The sequence below is a fragment of the Accipiter gentilis genome, chromosome 10 (genome assembly GCF_929443795.1).
Source record: "Accipiter gentilis chromosome 10, bAccGen1.1, whole genome shotgun sequence".
Lineage (NCBI taxonomy): Eukaryota > Metazoa > Chordata > Aves > Accipitriformes > Accipitridae > Astur > Astur gentilis.
The window spans coordinates 6,118,017-6,136,039 of record NC_064889.1 but is presented as its reverse complement, the minus strand read 5'-3'; the positions used below and the strand labels follow the sequence as shown (position 1 = coordinate 6,136,039).

Below are 18,023 nucleotides of genomic sequence, written 5' to 3'. Positions count from 1 at the left end.
GGCGGTGCTGCGTCCCCTCAGTGGGCGCCGGGTGGGGCGGTGCTTGGCTCCCTCCCGCCTTCCCTCCCTCCCTCCCTCCCTCCCTCTCGCGGCCGCCTCATTCCCCCCCCCCGCCCCTTCCCCTCTTGCTGCTGCGGCGGCGGCGGCGGCGGCGAGCCCGAGGCCGAGGGAAGATGGCGAAGACCTACGACTATCTCTTCAAGCTGCTGCTGATCGGGGACTCGGGCGTGGGCAAGACCTGCCTGCTCTTCCGCTTCAGCGAGGACGCCTTCAACACCACCTTCATCTCCACTATCGGTGAGGGGACGCGGACGCGGACGGCCGCCGCCCTCCCGGGGGAGGGGAGGCGAGGCGGCGAGAGGTGTCCTGGCCGGGGCCCTGCCGTCGGGAGCGGAGCCGCCGGGCGGGAGGGAGGGAGGGAAGGAAGGAAGGGAGGGACGCCGCCCGTCTCGCCGACCGGGGCTGGGGCCGCGCTGGGCGGCCTGTGCGTGGGAGTGGGCGGGAGCCCCGCGGCCGTTACGGGCCCCGCGCGGGAGGAGCCGCCGCCGCCGCCGCCGCCGGGGGGAGCGGGAGCCCGCCCGGTGAGGGGGGGCGAGGGGGGGGAAATGGTCGGGGGCCCCGTGGCGGAGGGCGGCTGGGTGCGAGGCCGTCGTCCAGCGGCCCCGGCGCCTCCCTGTGCCCCGGCGGCAGCAACAGTTGGCTCGGCCTCGGCCCTCGGGCCGCTCGGCTGTTTTGTTTCTGCTGGTCGCGGAAAGGATGTTTCCGTGGGGCTGCGTCAGTACCGAGTCCTGGGCAAAATCCAGAACGGCGGCGCTGGCTGAGTTACAGGACGATCTTTCTGTCGGTTTTGTTGTTTGTTTGTTGGTTTTTTTTTTTTTTTCCCGTTATGGTTCGGTTCATGTTTAGATGTGAATTTTCAGAAAGTGGAAGGGGGCCTGGGCTGCCGAAGCTAACCGTGGCTCTTGCTGGGCTGCGTAGTGACAGTGACCGAACCGCTCTCGGCAGATAGTTTTAACTCTCTTCTCAACTCCTCAGGACGCCTGTGCGTATTGGTGTACGTGTAGCTCACGCTTTTGAGGTTTGGAGTAGTTGTGCTCAAGCTCCTTCGTCGCCTGGAGTTAGAAGCCCCTTAGTGACTAGGTAGAGGAGCCTGCGTGACAAGAGTTGGGCTTGGTTATAAATTTGGGGGTGAAAAGGGGTTTCTAAAGCTCAAGGAATATCTTTTAATGATCATGAGGTGTGATATATCAAAACAGACTGCTGTGACTTAACGTTTCTGTAAGATTTGTCGATCTTAAAATAACTTTCTGCTGAACTAAACGTAAGCAAAATTTTCACGTTCTTCACTGAGGTATTGCTGAACTGAAATCTCAGTCTGACGAGACTTGAGATTTATGGTTAGCTACTCGTAGTTGAGGTCACTTTTAAAATACAATGAGGCACACTTCGGGATGAAGGGGCAAACTGCGGTGGAGGTTGCTAGTATTTAGGAGGGCAAAACTAATGCAGGCTTTGAAAAATAAGACTTAAGAGAATGAGTAGACTCTTTATTGGAAATAAATTGCTTTAAAGATGAGGTGGAGTAATGTGCGACTTGTTTTATGTTACCCAAATGCGGTATCCTCTTCAGATGTTTTATTGTGCTGAACTTGGTGCACAGGGAAGAAACAAATTTTTATTTAGGCAGATGCGATTGACTAAATGAGGTATGGCTGGCATTTCTAATGCTTTAAGAACAGATTTTATGCATTTCAAAAAATATTTCTGCGGAATTAAAATGGCACATTTCTTTTCTCTCTGCAACCATTTTCAAAATGCTGTATCAGTAACACCAGCTGATCAAGGCCCAAGCAGCATTTTACCTAAAAAGGTATTTCGCTGTATCTGTGGTAGAATAAAAGGCTTAATAAACATTAATAAATGTTGTATAGTTAAAAAAAAAAAGTCTACATTGGTATTGTGCTAAATATAAAATATCTCTTTATACTTTTAAAGAGATAGCTAACATAAATGGGTGCGTCTGCCTGCCAACCATTTTCTTGATGTTTCTTGAGCTGCTTAGCCTCTTGGTATTTCTTTTTTCTCACTGATTCACTTTGAAGTCTTGAGGATTGTGAATGTGATGCTGTTTTTTCTTACCTTATTCAGTAAATATAGTATTTGCTTTCACAAGGGTCTTATTTTCAGCACTCTTCAGCTTGAAGAAACTTACTAATAATTGAGGCATACTTCTGATTCCATGGGTAGTATTTATGATTTCACAGTTATGTTTTCCTTCTTGTAATTTGTTTCTTCCAGTCCTTTTTATGTTTTTTAGCAAAAGACCTACAAACAGGAAAGTTGACAATGCAGGAAATAGTGAAACTGTTCATAAAGTGCTGACATCTGCTTAAATAAAAATACTTGGGTTTTTTTCAGTCTTCCTCATGTATTGCTAGTATTACTTCTAGGTCAATCATGTAGATCTAATCTATTTGTTCTTGAAGAGGCGCGTGCTCCTGCTCTCTCTCTCTCTGAGTGCATGGTGGCTGCTCAGTACTGGTTGGTTTTACAATCATAACTAATACATCTGATGAGCTAAGGGGCATTCCACTTTTAACAGTTCTGATTTTTATTTTTTATTTTTTTTTCCTTGACTGGTAAAGCATAGCCAACCTGTGCTGCAGAGGGACATGCAGGGATGCAGTGCTTTTCCCAAACAGGCCCCCCTGCCAGTTGAAGTTCTAAGGTCTCCAGATTAGCATTCCTAATTGAGTACACTGAGTCTTCCTGAAGTATCAGCTGCCAGGCTGTTTTGTTTATATGTTCTCCAAAAAGTGGATTCTGCAATATGATGGTACTTACTGTTACAATGTGTGTTCAATTCACAATGATTTTAATTAGCACCCACAATATTATGTGCCCTTAGTGTGCCCTAGTTCTCTTCTGGTCTGTCTCTCTCCGAACAAGATCACAGTTGGTTTAACTGTAGAAGTCTGAGAAGGCGTATGCTTGACGTCTTGACATCAAATCTTATTGTTTCATCTTATGTATGTAAATGCTATTTGTGAATGAGGCGAGTCATTTAGAGATTTTTCTTAACTACATGGGGTTAAACTTTTAACTGTTTCAACTTTTTTTCTTAGATTCTACATCCAGAAATTAAAGCAAACTTTGTTCCTATGATGAAAGGACCCGCATCATGCCTAACCACAAAATACCTTTCTTATAATTTCCCACTCCTCTGGTTGTTTAGTAGTTTAACCAGGGTTAAACCACAACACTTAGTTACCAGAGCAATGGAAACGCTTTCCAAAAGGAAAAAAAGAAAGTAGGAGGGGGATATGGAAATACTGCTTTATTGTAGAATATTTGTTTTACTTAGCCTCAATGTTCACATTATAGAAATGAGTCAATAATGAATTGTAGTTACTTTGTCATTTTGCATGATATACTTGTGTTGTACTTTGCAGATTCTCTGCTCTTCTGCTGTCATGCAAAACATGCCTGTAAGGCTACCTCCTTGTAGGTTGTTCGGAGGGTTGCAAAGGGGCCTTCAATTTTTCTCCTCAAGACTTTGGCCATGCTATAATGATGTCTGTACTGATTCAGACAGTAAGGTCTTCCAGCCTGGTGTCCTGTGGCGGATGGTTGCATCAGAAGTAGGGTAAAAGTGCAGTGCCTGTATATTTATAATTTATCAGACCTTTTTATTCTTTCTTGGGCAATTCTTGGCGCAAGAGTCTTTCTGTCTTTGTCTTGACTACCTGGCACAACTAGTATGTTCAGCAAACTTTGCTACCCATTATAAGAAGTGAACCAGCAATCTTTCTCTCAGATGATCCTTTTAGTTATTCTGAGTGATGTGGTTTCAACGTGTGAAAACACAGACAGGCCTTCAGCAGCTTTAGGCAAGGCAGGTTCTTGGCCTTTAGCAACTTCAAAATTTTCATATAGGGCTCTGGAAAATTTCTAAAAGGGTTGACAAGTCATAATACTGCTGTGAGGATCAGCTTTTCACTGTCAAAATGGGATAAAACTTTTTTTACAGCGGGAATGTGTTATATAAGGTTATGTTGTTTAGTTTGTTTCCTGAGTGGAAACTTCTGCTTTTGCACAGTTCTACACGGAAAACAAAATGCAGTTGAGTCAGCTCATTTTCACACTTCAACAGCTCCTAAAGCAAAACTTGGAGTATCTCATCTGCATTTTGCTAGTAGTTTCAGTGTGGTGTACAAGAATAAGAAGCATTAATTTAGCAGTCTCTAAGTATCTTAACTTGCTGTTCAAGTAGTGCTGTCTGGTAAAACTGGATTGGGTTTATCATTCCAAATAATAAGGTTTATTCTTTGCATTCCTTTCAACTTTATGATTAAACTGGTTTCTATGAGAGTAAACTCATATCTTTTAGCGTTTCTGACTTAGTACAAAGGCTTGCTGACTCTGAAACAAAATTTGTCTTACTTATTTTTTTTAATCCAAGACGATACTAGCATTTGGCAGGAAGTTGCCCACATGAGATAGTACTGTATCTGAGAGTTGAAACAATCTGTTGACTTTACAGAAGTAACTTTTCCTTAGTCTACATCTTGCAAAATAGGACACTACTCTGGCAATCAAGCACGTGTATGCTGACCTTTGAACACTTTGATGAAAATCCTTTGACAAGCAAAATTATCAACTTCCTTTTTGCAGTGAGATTTCCATGTCTGTAATGTGTAATGGAAATTGTTTTAGTGTAGTCATGTCAAATTATGCCTCACTGAATATCTCTACTCTTCTTCCCCATGGTTACTTGTATGATAGACAAAAGATTGGTTGTTGGTTTGTTGGTTGTTGGTTTTTTTTTTCCCCCCTCCCATTAAGCTTCGGCATTCCCTATCCTCATTCAGTCAGTTTCTTTGGGGCTTCTCCAGATGGTAGGCGCTGTAGAAGAAAACACACATCAGTGATAGATGAGCAAAGGGAGGGAAGAGTCAGGAGGGTGTTGTCAGTAGTACCTTATTAATGGTCATCATAATAAATGAATTGTAAGACTGAAGTGACTGAGTCTAGTTTAAGTGTCTTGGGTGGCACCATTATTCATGCCTACAGAATGGGAGTGCATGTTAAAGGTTTGTCGGATCTGGGACTCAAGGGTTTTCATTGGAATAGGGACAGACAGCATTATGGACATAAATATGAAACTGGAGGAATTACTCCATTTTCAAGGTACGTGATGGGTGGTCAGCAAGACGTTATCCTGATGTTGATCAGAAGGTGTAGTTGGGGGCGTCGTAGGTTAAAAGCATTAAGGTTTGTGTCTCCTGTGACCTTAAATTTGATACTAACACCTAGCTGGTAACAAAAGACATCTTGGACTTTGATTTTCATTTGCTGATGAGATTGTGTTACCCTACTGTCTTCTACAACAGGCCAACAATGCAAGTGAAATTGTTTGGCTTTTATTAAAAAAAGCTGTTGCAGCTTTCTTGCTGCATGTTGCTCTGAAACAATGTGACAGATGTCTAACTGTTTTATGCCTATTCCTAATTGGCAGATGGAATTCTATCTTCGTTATGTGTTATCTGGTTATGTGAGTGACAGGAGGGCAGCTTAGAGCTGCTTTTGTGACTTGGTTTGAATGCAAAGTTAAGAACACCGACTAATGTTGAATGAACGTAGGAACAAATGGATTAATTGATTGATACAGGCTTTGAGAGAGGTATTGGAGACGTATAGCTTTTGTTTGGGAATTTTTTATTTACTTTTTTGGAAGGCTTTCCTAGTCCTCCTGAAATAGGGCATCCTTTTAGTAGAAATACATCTTGAAGTGACTTATTTCAGAGTTTACCTGAAATTTGTAATAGGTGATGAAGAATACATGCAGTATTTATAGTGATGCTTGATTTCACGTTTTGTGATAGAAATTAGGCATCTGTTTGTAATTCAGAGGGTATTATATTGCTTTTTATCTTTAACCGGATGTTATGGTAGCTTAAGTGCCTAGTCCATCAAGCTGGCTGTAGAGATATAAAATAGATCTGATCCTTTTCTAATGTGAGTAAACTATGAATAATACTAACTTCAATGGAGTTGCACTGTGTAAGACTCTTGTACAAACAGAGTTGATCCAGAGGCACGTAGTTGCTGGATTTGCAACTCAAAACTTAAGTCGGTCTCCTGGGAGAGAGTTAATTTTCTTTCTAGTAGCTGGTATACTGTTATGTCGTGGATTCAGTATGAGAAGGATGTTGATAACACACTGATGTTTGCAGTTGTTGCTAAGTAATGTTTAGGCTAAAGTCAAGGATTTTTCAGCTTCTCATGCCCAGCCAACGAGAAGGCTGGAGGGGCACAAGCAGTTGGGAGGGGACACAGCCAGGACAGCTGACCCAAAGTGGCCAAAGGGATATTCCATACCATGGGACGTCATGCCCAGTATATAAACTGGGAGGAGTTGGCCAGGGTGGGAGGCAGATCGCTGCTCAGGAACTAACTGGGCATCGGTAGACAAGTGGTGAGCAATTAATTGCATTATACATCACTTGTTTTGTATATTCCAATTCTTCTATTATTATTATCATCGTTATAATTTTCTTCCTTTCTATCCTATTAAACTGTCTTTATCTCAACACCGAGGTTTACTTTTTTTTCCCATTATTTTCTCCCCCATCCCACTGTGAGGGAGGTGAGCGAGTGGCTGCATGGTGCTCAGTTGCTGGCTGGGGTTACAGCATGACAGTCAGCAGCTTCCTGTCCCAACAGGGGTTGCAGTGGGATGTAATTTAGTGCCTCTTAAAGGGGTTTTGACCAATAATTGCCTGTAGTATCAGTTTAATCTTGTGGTTTGCAGTAAGCTTTCCTCTTAAATGTAAGCTTTGACACTTTTGATTAGATTGTGTGTAGTTTTAAAGGCAAGTAAAGTACTGCATGTTTCAGAAGACTTCTCTTCTGCTAGGGAGAGCAAACAGTTGACCAAGTTTAAGATGTTCTGTACCTGTTTTGCTGTTGCTGTGCAGACTCTACTGCTTTGGGTACCAGAGGAAAAAACCTGATGCTGAGTGTCAGTGGCATTTTCTTATATGTATGGTAACATCTAAGAACGTGTAAAGCAGACTGGTCACTAATAGGAGTCTGGCACCAAATCTGGAACTTGGGAAGAAAAAGTTGAGTTTAAGAAATAGGGCAAAGCTAAAGTGGCTGCCAGCCAGGGAATACATACACTGCTCCCTGCCAATCCTTCCCCCCGCCCCAATCCTCCTTTCTTTCATCTGCCAGAGAGAAATAGCTTTCCTTTACTGAAAAAAACCCCCCATCTTGTCTGTGTGGTGTGACTTTTGATGGGATTAAAGATGAAGTAAGGTATCTGTGTCAACCCAAGCATGGAAGCAAGGCAGAAGATACAGTAAGTCAGAGTAGCTGCTGGCTGGGAGAACTTATCTGGCTTAGCAGAAGTGACTAGAGAGCAGTACTTTGAATATGCAACACAGGAAAAGGAGATGGAAGAGGCCATTAAAAGAACCTTGCATAATGTAGGAAAAGAAAACTGTTATGTGCCATAAAGACAAGTATGGCTTTCGTTAATAAGTTATGTGGTTTTGCTTGTTAATGTAGGTAGTAAAAGCCTTTCAAAAAAGGCCTATTTCTTCATTCACATAAGTGAAATAAAGCAGCCCTTCCTCCCTCATGTCCTTCGCTTGCCAAAAAAAAAACAACCACCACATACTTACTGCCATGTAAAAACATGGGTTTAAAAAAGCCTCCGATAAAAATGATGTTCCCGAAGTCTGAGAGTGCCATCTTTAAAAATAACTTCAGTAACTTTAAACCTTCTGCTTTGACTTTTGGCCTGATTTTGCTGCCTCACTAGGTACTTCACACATGTGCTTCTAAAACATGACCATATTTCACCCTCTAACTGAAATTCCTAGATTAGATGATTTATCTTAACAAAGATAATTCTTACTGGGTGAGACATTTTGATCTTCATTGATAACCAAGATCCTTTTGGCCAGAGTTATCAGTTACAAAGCTAAGAACTGTATTACTACCATTGTTGACATGTGCTTTTTTTTGGTGTTTTTATCTGTGTTTATGTTGCTGGCAATACCCATATTCTACGTACTTTTCCTTCCAGTTTTAGCAGGTCTGTGCCCTCTGAAGTCCCATCTGTTTAATGAGTGGTGTGTTCCTGCATTCCTATAAAACTTTCAAAAACTTCATCACTGCTCATCTTTTTTAATCACTTCTATCTTGATAGTGGTCATGTGTAATTTATACCTGCTCTGTCAAACATTATCCAATTCAGCTTTTTTTTCCTCTGCCTCTGACCCTATCTTGATATCCCTGAATCTCTGGAGGTGCTTGGCAGCCCAAGTAGTTGGGCTATAGCAGTATTTAACTGTACATACTAACTTCTCATCAAGTCTTCCATAGCTGTCTTAAGTCTGCAGCTGATGGGATATGTATGCAGTACCTATCATAGGTACTGCTGGAATAGAAGATACAAAGTGCATTTTTTTGTACCATGCAAGGGTTGTTTTTTTGGGTTTTTTTTTCTAAGTGATCAATGATTTACCAATTCTTCCTTTGCTTTGTGAATTCTGGGACACTGTATGCTTGCTTTTCATGTAGTAGCTCTTCTGTTGTAAACAGACAATGGAATGCTGTGGCCCACAAAAGTCTTTATTTCTTCAGTCTGAATAACCAGTTCAGAATAGACATGCAGATCAAGTAGGAGCCCGAAAACTTTGAGACGTTTTTGAAAAAGAAGTGGCATCTCCGTTTCTCACTGGACAGTCATATAGGTTCATCTGGACCAAAATTACTGAACAAAACCAAACCTAACCTTGTTGGCCTGTTCTCATCATCATAACTGAAGTACATGAATAGTGAACAATGAACTGTAAATCATGGTGGCAAGGTAGCATTGGTTACATGGGATTTTTTTAATAAGGCATTTTTTCGACCTTTTGGATGCTTAAGATGCTAACTTTTTTGGATGAAGCAAGCTTCCCCCGCTTCTTACCCATTAAAACATGTGGCAAAGTGTGGTTTTTTTCTTGTGCAGTAGAAAGCCATGTGCTTCACATCCTAGAGACCTGAGGGAAAGAAGAGCTTCAAAGGAGAGGACAGATGCACAAATCTCCCATTGCTGCATTACAGGTTAAGTGAGTATGGGGCTGGGTCCTTGAGAGATTGTTGCAGCTGTTTCTGTTCCGTATCTAGTCACAGCTGGAGGGTGAAATACAGAGCAATTCCTGTACTAGCATAGAGCTGCAGCTGATCAGGTGATGTCCTGGTGTAGGGTCCACACTGGAGCTGCTTGCAAGCTATTTGTGGGCCACCTTTTGCTCTGTATTCACTAGGGCTTTAATTTAATGATTGGCTCAACGGAGTCTGTGGTCTGCTACTCAAAGGAGTAGAGCTGTGACTCTGTACCTGTTCTCTAAGTTACGCCATCAGTTGTCATTACAGATGATGGTAAACTGAATTATGGAACTCACCCAGATGAAAACTAACCTGATCAAAAGAGAAAAGGACTTGGTCATGACTCTTCAGTGGCAGCACCTATCCTAGTTTCAGCTAGCTGTGAAACTGTAGCCTCAATTCAAGTCTGTTGGCTGATTTTAATGTTTGCTGCTCTCCAGTTGCACATTGGCACGAAAGGAGTAAGTTCTCAAAGCAGCTAAGTTAGTGCCTTCCTCTTAGAGGCAGTCAGTCTATAAATAATCCTTAAAATAAACAAAATTTGCTGTCTATCAGTAGTACAATTTTAATCTATTTCAAAATTATTTTAGATGAAACTGAGTTACCACCAAGTGTAGCTTATTTTACATTCAAAATAGAACAAGAGTTAGACATTGGTTAATTTATGTGCACTTTCATAGTGCTGTAGTACCTAGTTTGTAAACTCTAAGAGACATTCTGCAGGGACCTGTCCCTTTTAAAGTTGGGCTGTTGTGACAATTGGTAACTTTACTCATGTCAAGCAGTAATAAGTTTCTACTATTGTGTTATTCTATAGTCTTTAAATTTGGATTGAGTATTTTGGGTGTTTAAAATCGTGCAATTCAAAGGCTGCTCAAAGCAATCTGTAAATTCTGAATTCAAAATGCTGAAAAGAGAATTTCATTTTGCAGGATCTTCTAGTGTTCACACATGCACTGCAATGCATGATTGTGGTGGCAGAACTCATATGAGCACTGTTACAAACAAGTGGCTGAAGATCACTGGATTCAAATCTTACATGATAATAAGATTACAGTGCAGGTTACTGAGCTGTCAAACCTGGATGTTTCAAATGTAGGTTGGTCTAATTCTGATGATTGTGAATTGTATTCTGAATCCCTTGTTCTCTTAAGTAGAAAGTAGTTTAAAGAAGCTTAGGGTGGTAGCTGTTCTGTAGCTGAGGAGACACATGCTGAAGGAAGTGGCAGTTTGCTTAGCATTATGAGCATTGATCTGATCTTGGTAGTAAGTTTCAAGGTTTTATGAGCAGGAAACTGCCTTATGTTATATATATTCATGGCGCCCGCATTCTTTATTGCCTTACCTACTTTAGCCTTTTGTATATATTTATTTTGCCAGTGTAGTGTGTTTAATGTTAAGAACATTACTGTATTAATATCTTTCAAGGTGCAAGACACTGCTCTATGTATTATTGTATAGGGCACTGGCATTAGAATCTCTGTATGTTTGAATAGTAAGATGAAGAAAGGCCAGTTAACCCTGAAGGAGCCTGTTCAGCCCACTCTGAATTTAGTAGTGTTTTATGGATTCTTGTGGGCTGTCCAGAAGGACTAGAGTACAGCTTTGTCGCTTTAAGCTGTGAAAGGATGAATAAAACTGGTTGCACTTGTGTATAATTCTAAAATTTATCTTACAGCTTCTAAAAAAATGTTGACCTTCACCCTGGTGTGTTGCTTCATGTTAATCTGTATTTTTGAATGGTTGCAATAAAGACTACTATGTCTTTAATTTACATAGTGATATAAGACATTGCTGAGATAATCTGAAAATGCCTTGCAGATGTTACTAGGGACTAAAGCCAAACGTTCAAGTTCAAAATGATTAGACTTCGTTCTTTTGCATGAGGCTGTATGACACACTGGTGTGTTGCAAGTGTTCCCCACCCTGCCTTTTACACTGATCTTGTTTCCTACTTGGTCATTTCATATGTTTATGGAAATCCTTCAAGAAATATCTCACATAAAAGCATATTTCTGAGGCTTCATTTATCTACCTTTATAGATTGAGACAGTATACTGATGTAGCACAAGAAAATATTCCCTTTAAAAAAAACCATTGAAAAAAAAAAGTTGTATATTTAATCCAAACCCTGCAATTCCTGCTGCTGAGAACAACAAAAATAATAATAATCTCTGGGTAAGCTATGGGAACAAACTGATGTCCTTCAGCTGTTGGATGCATATGGAAAAAAACAAGTTTCTGGAAGAGTGTTGGCCTGTAGGTATGTCCATACTTGGAATCTGCATGGAAGATGTTGAAACTCTAGCTCTGTTCACGTGTCCACACAAAGCTCGTGTGTGTGATCAGTGCTGATAGCTGCACATCTGACATCCTGTGATGGGCAAGGTGTGTAAATGAGTGCTTCAGTGTCCTTCAGTACCAATCACAACTCTTCGAAGTATAATGAAAAGCATGCGCACTGGCAGCAGTTGATTCCGAAACACTGCTGCAGTATGTTGGAGATAACAGGCTTGTGCTGGCTGTCAAATTCAAACCCATCCTTTGGAGAATCAGCAGAACAATACCAGCTGTTACAGCTATGCTGTAAAAGTACTACTGCTTACTAGTTCTGATGTTCATCTGTGCAACTTAGTGGCTTGCTGTTCACAAGAAGCAAAGCCTATAGGGAGAAGTATTTTCCAAGTAGTTCTCTCCCAGAATTCAAGAAACTGAAGGTCAAGTATATTGATTTTCAGTCATGTGCCTCTTCTCACTTCCTTTCTTTAAGGGTAGGTTACAAATGTGCTTGCTCATCTCTAAGTTGCTTCTAATTCAGCCTTAACTCCCAGTGACTTCAGGAAAATGTTTCCCTTTCCTTTTGTATATCTTGAAGACTCTTGTGTCTTGCAGTAAAGAAGTTGTAAATTTTTCTCCCTCTCAGCTCTGCCCATTGAAAAAAAAAAAAAAAAAATCAAAACCCCACATATGAACACAGTAGGTGAGAAAGAACCAATGCTGGGAAGTTGGGAGCAAGCCCAGCTTAAAAGTTGATGCATAAATTCCAGTTGTTCTGATGCTGTATTGTTCAAAAGGGTAACGAGACATTGTTATCTTGACTCCTTTTGCCATCTTGGAATGAATTGCTTTTTATTGTGATCTATGTCCAATGGTGGCAAGTGCCACAAAGTTTCTGTTTATCAGGGAATCCTACTGGAGAAATCTTTTATTTTAATTTAATTTTACTTCTTCCATTCTTACTTCAAAAGAGTAAGGTAAGATTTAGGCAACTTCCTTAAGAGCATGGGTTTTTTATTATGTGCAGGTCTTGCAAAAGAGATCTCTTAATTTTTAGTTTGATAAACAAGATCTGATGCTGTGGTGCTTCTTTTATGTTCTTTGATAGATGGGTCTAAAATGAGACTCTTTCTAGCAAGCAAATCGGGTATTAATTTTTTCACAGCTTCTTTGCCAGTTTTTGGTGTTTAATCACTTTTTTAAATTCACTTGGCTTGTATATTTTAAAAAAACCAAAACACCCACAAACAAAAGACAACTAAACTATTTAAAATGCCAGTACATTGAGTACTTTTTTTTTTTTTAATAAAGTATTGCTTTGCCAGAGATGGAGAAATACTCTACTGTGGTAGATATACAGGCTAGTATACACCATCAGAGATTAATATTTATTTGCATCTTGAAAGGGCTTGATTTCCTGGCTGATTTCTTGCTACATCTGCACCAGAAAAATGTTATTAAATACACAGACTCCATGAACTTAGTGAAATGGGAATTGCATTGAATGAACTTGAGTTAAAAATCAACAGAAATTGTTACATGATCATACAGCTTTCTCATACGTAAGGTCCAGCTGCTGCAAACTAATGTTGAGCCACATGAAAATTTAACTTAAAATACTGTGGTTAACTATGTCATACAGGTAAATGTTAAGAATTCTAATACTTGCTTGCCACTGGCTACTAAGTGATTTTTTAAAAATATTTTTTTTACATTCATTTGTATGTGTTTCTTTTCTGTCTGTCTTTCACTACTTGTATTCTTCCAGAACATGATCTTTCCAGTACCTTCTTGCTAAGCAGACTGAGGACCAGAGAAACCTTTTACCTTCAGGAAGTATTTGCTGGTTCTATTGTTAACAGTTTACTTACTCCAGCCAGAATACTTTGGTCTGGTTTCTTTGTGCTGTAGCATTTTCTGCAACGGAAATTTTATTTAAAAGAAGAAAGATGACAACCTGTAAGTCCAAACAGTGGTACTGTGTAGGGAAAAGTTGTAGGGGAGACCTAGCTGAAACTGATTCTGTAGCACAGAAAAACCTGAGATACTGGCTCTGATGACTGTAGGGTTAAAATCGTGGATGAGGGGAGAACAAAAGAGTAACAGTGAAGCCTTGAGAGTAAGCTACTGTTCTAAAAACTAAAGTAGCAAAATGAACTGTTTCAGCATCTCTGCTCAGTTTGTCCTTACGTTCTTGTAGGAATTGCGTCAGACTCGTTTTGTTAAGGTTCATAGTAGAAAACCATTGGTACTAAAGCTGGAAAAGGAACCTCTCAATATGTACTGCTAGGCAGTCCTATACATTTAGTATTGTAATGCAGCTCTTTGGAGCATTTCCCAATGCCTCTTTAAAATGATTGTATTACAGCTTAATTATGGGTAAAATCTGCCTAGGTTGGCTGGATAAGGAGGAACATGTAACTGGGGAGCAGGGTGGTAGAAGAAGTAGTGGTAGAACAGCTTTCAGTGTATGAGATTAATGTGACTTTTTTGCTTAAACCAAAAGAGGCCTGGGTGAGGCCAGTCTCCCTTTCCTGGTCTCATATTTGGGTATGTGGGGTTGGACAGTGGTATACCCTAGCTGGTGAATTTTATTAGGTTTGTGTAGTGATACAAGGTAAGTAATGGCCACACGCAGCTCTCGTGGTTTTTTGTGTCAGTCTTTGTGTGGCACTAATGACACTGACTTTTTCTTAGTGTGCAGATTTCTCTGCTCAATGTATTCTTTGTCAGTTTTATTGGAAGCTATGAGAGAAAATATCGTCAGTAAAGTGAAAAGAGAGGATGCATCCCTGGCCTGTAGTTAGCAAGGATCTGAAAAGGATTTTGAAACAATAAGCCCTCAGCTACTTTTACCCCATGGTGCAAAGGAAATGCGAGCAATTACGGTCCTAACAATGCACAGTTCAGGTCTCAACTTTGACTTCATCCTTGCAGGCTGAAGGTTTGCAATTTCTGCAACAGATGCTCATCTAATATATACTGACTTGCTAGATGGACATCAGTGCATCAGACACATAAGTGGCAACTCTGCTTTAACAGTTAAAAATAATTATCCTGTTAGACTTTGCATTCTAAGAATTCATCTGGGTCTGTGTTTTCTAAAAGCTTCTAAAACTTCACTTCAGATGGACGTCCGAATGTTTCTGGGCTTTTTCTTCCTACTGGAGAGAACAGCATTGCACATTGCATTTTAAAACCGTGAAAGCTGTGTGATCCTTCACAGTCAAACTTTCTGATTCGCGAATTACTCTTCTTTATTAGACCCCAGTATCTTCAAACTTTTGTATCCCAATGTGTGACTGTGTAAAATAAGAATTAATTGATAAAGGAAACTTTCTGTCAGTAATTACTTCTGAAATGCTGTAGTCATTGGAGTGTTTTACATGCCGTAATTTAATTTTAACTGTAACCAAAACGTTGCTTGTACTTAGCCACACAAGTGCACTTGGCAGGAAGTGGTAGCACATGTCACCAGGCTTTGCTCTACAAATGTTTGCAGCTCACCACTTCCTGTTACTGAAGTGAAAGAACAAAAGAAACAGCAGTTTCTAGTTCATTTTAGCCTCTAAAAAGTTGCAGCTGCATTGGTTAAACTTATTGGTATCATAACAGAAATATTCATGGCCTTCCTCTTTATATTCTTCTTTTAGCTTTGAAGTTCATCTTTATTTGAGAATTTAGGTGAAGTTCCTACTAGAAATATTAAGTTCTAAGAAGATCTTTTTGTGCAGATCCTGAGTTTTAGAAGTGATCAAAGGAATGGTGGTATAAATCATCTTGGTGCTGTGAGGGAAATGACTCACCACAATAAACCAGTCTGTGCAAGGCATGGATTGGTGCACATAGATATCTAACTGCAGTGTAAGCTTGCTTTCTCAGAAAACCGTCCCTACAGGAGTCTTTCACTGTTTATGCTGATGTGTCTTAGCTTCAGTAGTTGACAGTATATACAGAATTATCTTTAAACCACAGTAGTCTCTCAACCGAGTTTTCCCGATTGTTGTTATACTTAATTCTAAGACTTCAGGCCTAGACACAAAGCAGCTTTTAAAACAGATTTAATTTGCTATTGTCCATGATACAATACCCTTTCCAGAAAAATCTGTATTTGTGCTTTATGACCTTTGAGGCCAAAAGAAAATCTATTGAGAGCAAAGGTACTTTGTTTTCAGACCTGAAAACAATTACCTGTGATTTCAGCAGGTGTTGCACCTACTTAAGAGAAAAACCTTTACAACAAGGGAGACACGGTATCCTATCAAATGTAAAATTGAAACACTTGCCAAGCTTCTGTTACATGTAATAAGGATTTTCTTTTTAAAGTACGCATCATTCTTATGTCATTTTTAGAAGAATGTGAATTAATGAAAGTCTCATTTTGCCTGTAAATTTACTAGTGAATCTTGGGAAATGGCAATTGTAGCAGTAGTCATAGGATTTTAAATTAATGCAATTAATTTCATATGCTGTTAAAAGTGCTGATGTGATGTTTCTGCTCATAATTTGTATTCTAACTAATGGGCTAAACTACATATCCATAGCGCATCAAGATCAGCTGGCTAAGACTTGGTATTTTCAGTATATTAAAACATTAATATCGCATGTGAGAAGAATGAAAGTCAAATAGTTAAAGAATGTCTGTATTTCATATTCAAATACTACTGTAGTATATTTTTAAAAATCCCATAGCTTTCTCCTTAAGGGATGGATGAATTCTTAAAGCTCGAAACAGCATTTTCCCAATTAAGATACTCTTGATAGGTGTCACTTAAATTACATCTGAACAAAGAAGAAATTAAATAAATGAAATAACTTACCTGCCCAAAAAAATGGGCCATTAGTTTCAAAACAGATTAATTGGGGAGTACATGGAAGTGGCGGTCCAGGGATTCAAAAATCTGGCAGTCACATACTGGGACTTCAACAGTCTCAATTTGAACTATGGTATAGCATAGGTTTAGAGATGCGAAAGTTAAAATAGTCCAGGGTAAAGTCTGTTTTGACATCTTGTCTTTGATTCATAGATCCATTTTTATCCCTCTAAACCTTAGAAGACATTATTAAGCCCTTCTGAATTCATTCTTCCCCCCCATACCCCCCAGCTTAAAATCTGTCTTCAAAATCAGTTTCAGAACTGATGGGTACCATGTGGAAGTGTTAGCGGGGGAAAGGAGAGAGGTGTTTCTTGATACCTTTTGGAGCTTCCTAGAAAATTGAAGTTACTCCTAAACTGGTATTCTTAAACAAGTCCCATGTGTCATCTATTTCAGCCACCTTCATTAACTATCTGTATAGCTTTTCTCTCCTGTGACGCTTTACCATTTACTGTTATGTCTGATTAGACTGCATTAAACATCAGTTTTCAGAAGTAGATGCCAGTTTTGAAAAGGAACTAAGGGGTGATAGTATGTATTTTTTCCTCGGAGCCAGCAGAGGTTCCAGGGAATTGACTTGAACTGCAGGTGCTAGTCAAAAAGTTGAGAAAAATATACGTTCATACTAGTGACCTTATCAGTGTAAAATGGAAGAATTTTGAGATTAAATGTTTCTCTCATAATCTTGATTAGTAGTGAGCCTGAGTTTTTGGTCTATTTTCATTGTGCAGAATAATTTATCCTTGATATGTGGGATGCAGCCGAAAACTTTGTGCATCCTCAGCACTTCCTAGTGTTTGGAAGAAATGGCAACATCAGAATAATTCTTTTGCCTAAGTTTGCTCTTACCAAATTGTCAAAAGGAAACTGAACGCTTCCTTTTCATTTATTGCAAAACTTAGACTCTCTCTTTCTCTGGCAGGAATCGACTTTAAGATCAGAACGATAGAATTAGATGGAAAGAAAATCAAGCTACAGATATGGTAAGTATTCCAAAGTAATTTAAATTTTCAGTGAGTATTGAATTAGTCTTTGAGCAGGAATACTTCATAGCTTTTGAGCCTGGGTGTACCAGAAGTTTCACACCTTTTATACGTTGACTGTCCATAAGGTTTATGCTTTCTTCTAGCTTGCTCCTGGAGTCGTTCTGCTTCAGCAGCACAGGAAATAGCCTGTTCATATGCAAACGTTGCAGCAACTTCCCATTTTATCAAAAGCTGTCCTCTTAAATGAGCTTTTAGCTATTCTGTGTGAAAGAGAAGTATTAACTCCATAGCTGTAAACTAAAATATGCAACCTAATAAAATGTAATCTCCTCTGATACTTTGATACCTAGTTGTACTCACAGAGGCACAGGTGAGTGATAACGCTCCTGTTCCTTTGCGTGGTGGGTTAGTAGAGACTGAGTCTCCTGATAGCAGCAGATGAGTATTTTTGGTGTAGCATTATTACACATGCCAAACTCTTTAAATGCTACTGGTGAATGTAGGGAGGGCTCTTGCTGATTTCTCAGGTTCTCGAAAAGATAGTTGTGATATTTGCATGCGAGCCAGAATTCTCGTGGCTAAGGAAGTGAAGTGCCAGAAGTGGTTGGTAAAAATAGTCTGTCTGTAATGTAAGTCAAAAAGTTGGGTTTTGTCAGGCCTTTGGAGTTCAGCTCCCACTAGATGTGACTAGTAGCCAAACACTTTGGTCCTC

General features: G+C 40.0%; 1 protein-coding gene across 8 annotated transcripts in view; it reads left to right on the top strand.

Moving 5' to 3' along the window:
* Window positions 1-89: 89 nt before the first annotated feature.
* Window positions 90-18,023, top strand: part of RAB8B (RAB8B, member RAS oncogene family) — a 32,198-nt gene continuing 14,264 nt past the window's right edge. For all 8 annotated transcript variants that reach the window (XR_007507469.1, XR_007507470.1, XR_007507468.1 and 5 more), the window contains exons 1-2: window positions 90-297; window positions 17,248-17,308. Coding sequence is in view for 5 of the 8 variants with exons in the window: in XM_049812159.1 (XP_049668116.1) it covers window positions 174-297; window positions 17,248-17,308 (185 nt within the window). In the remaining 3 variants the exon portion in view is untranslated. The remainder of the gene's footprint in view (window positions 298-17,247; window positions 17,309-18,023) is intronic.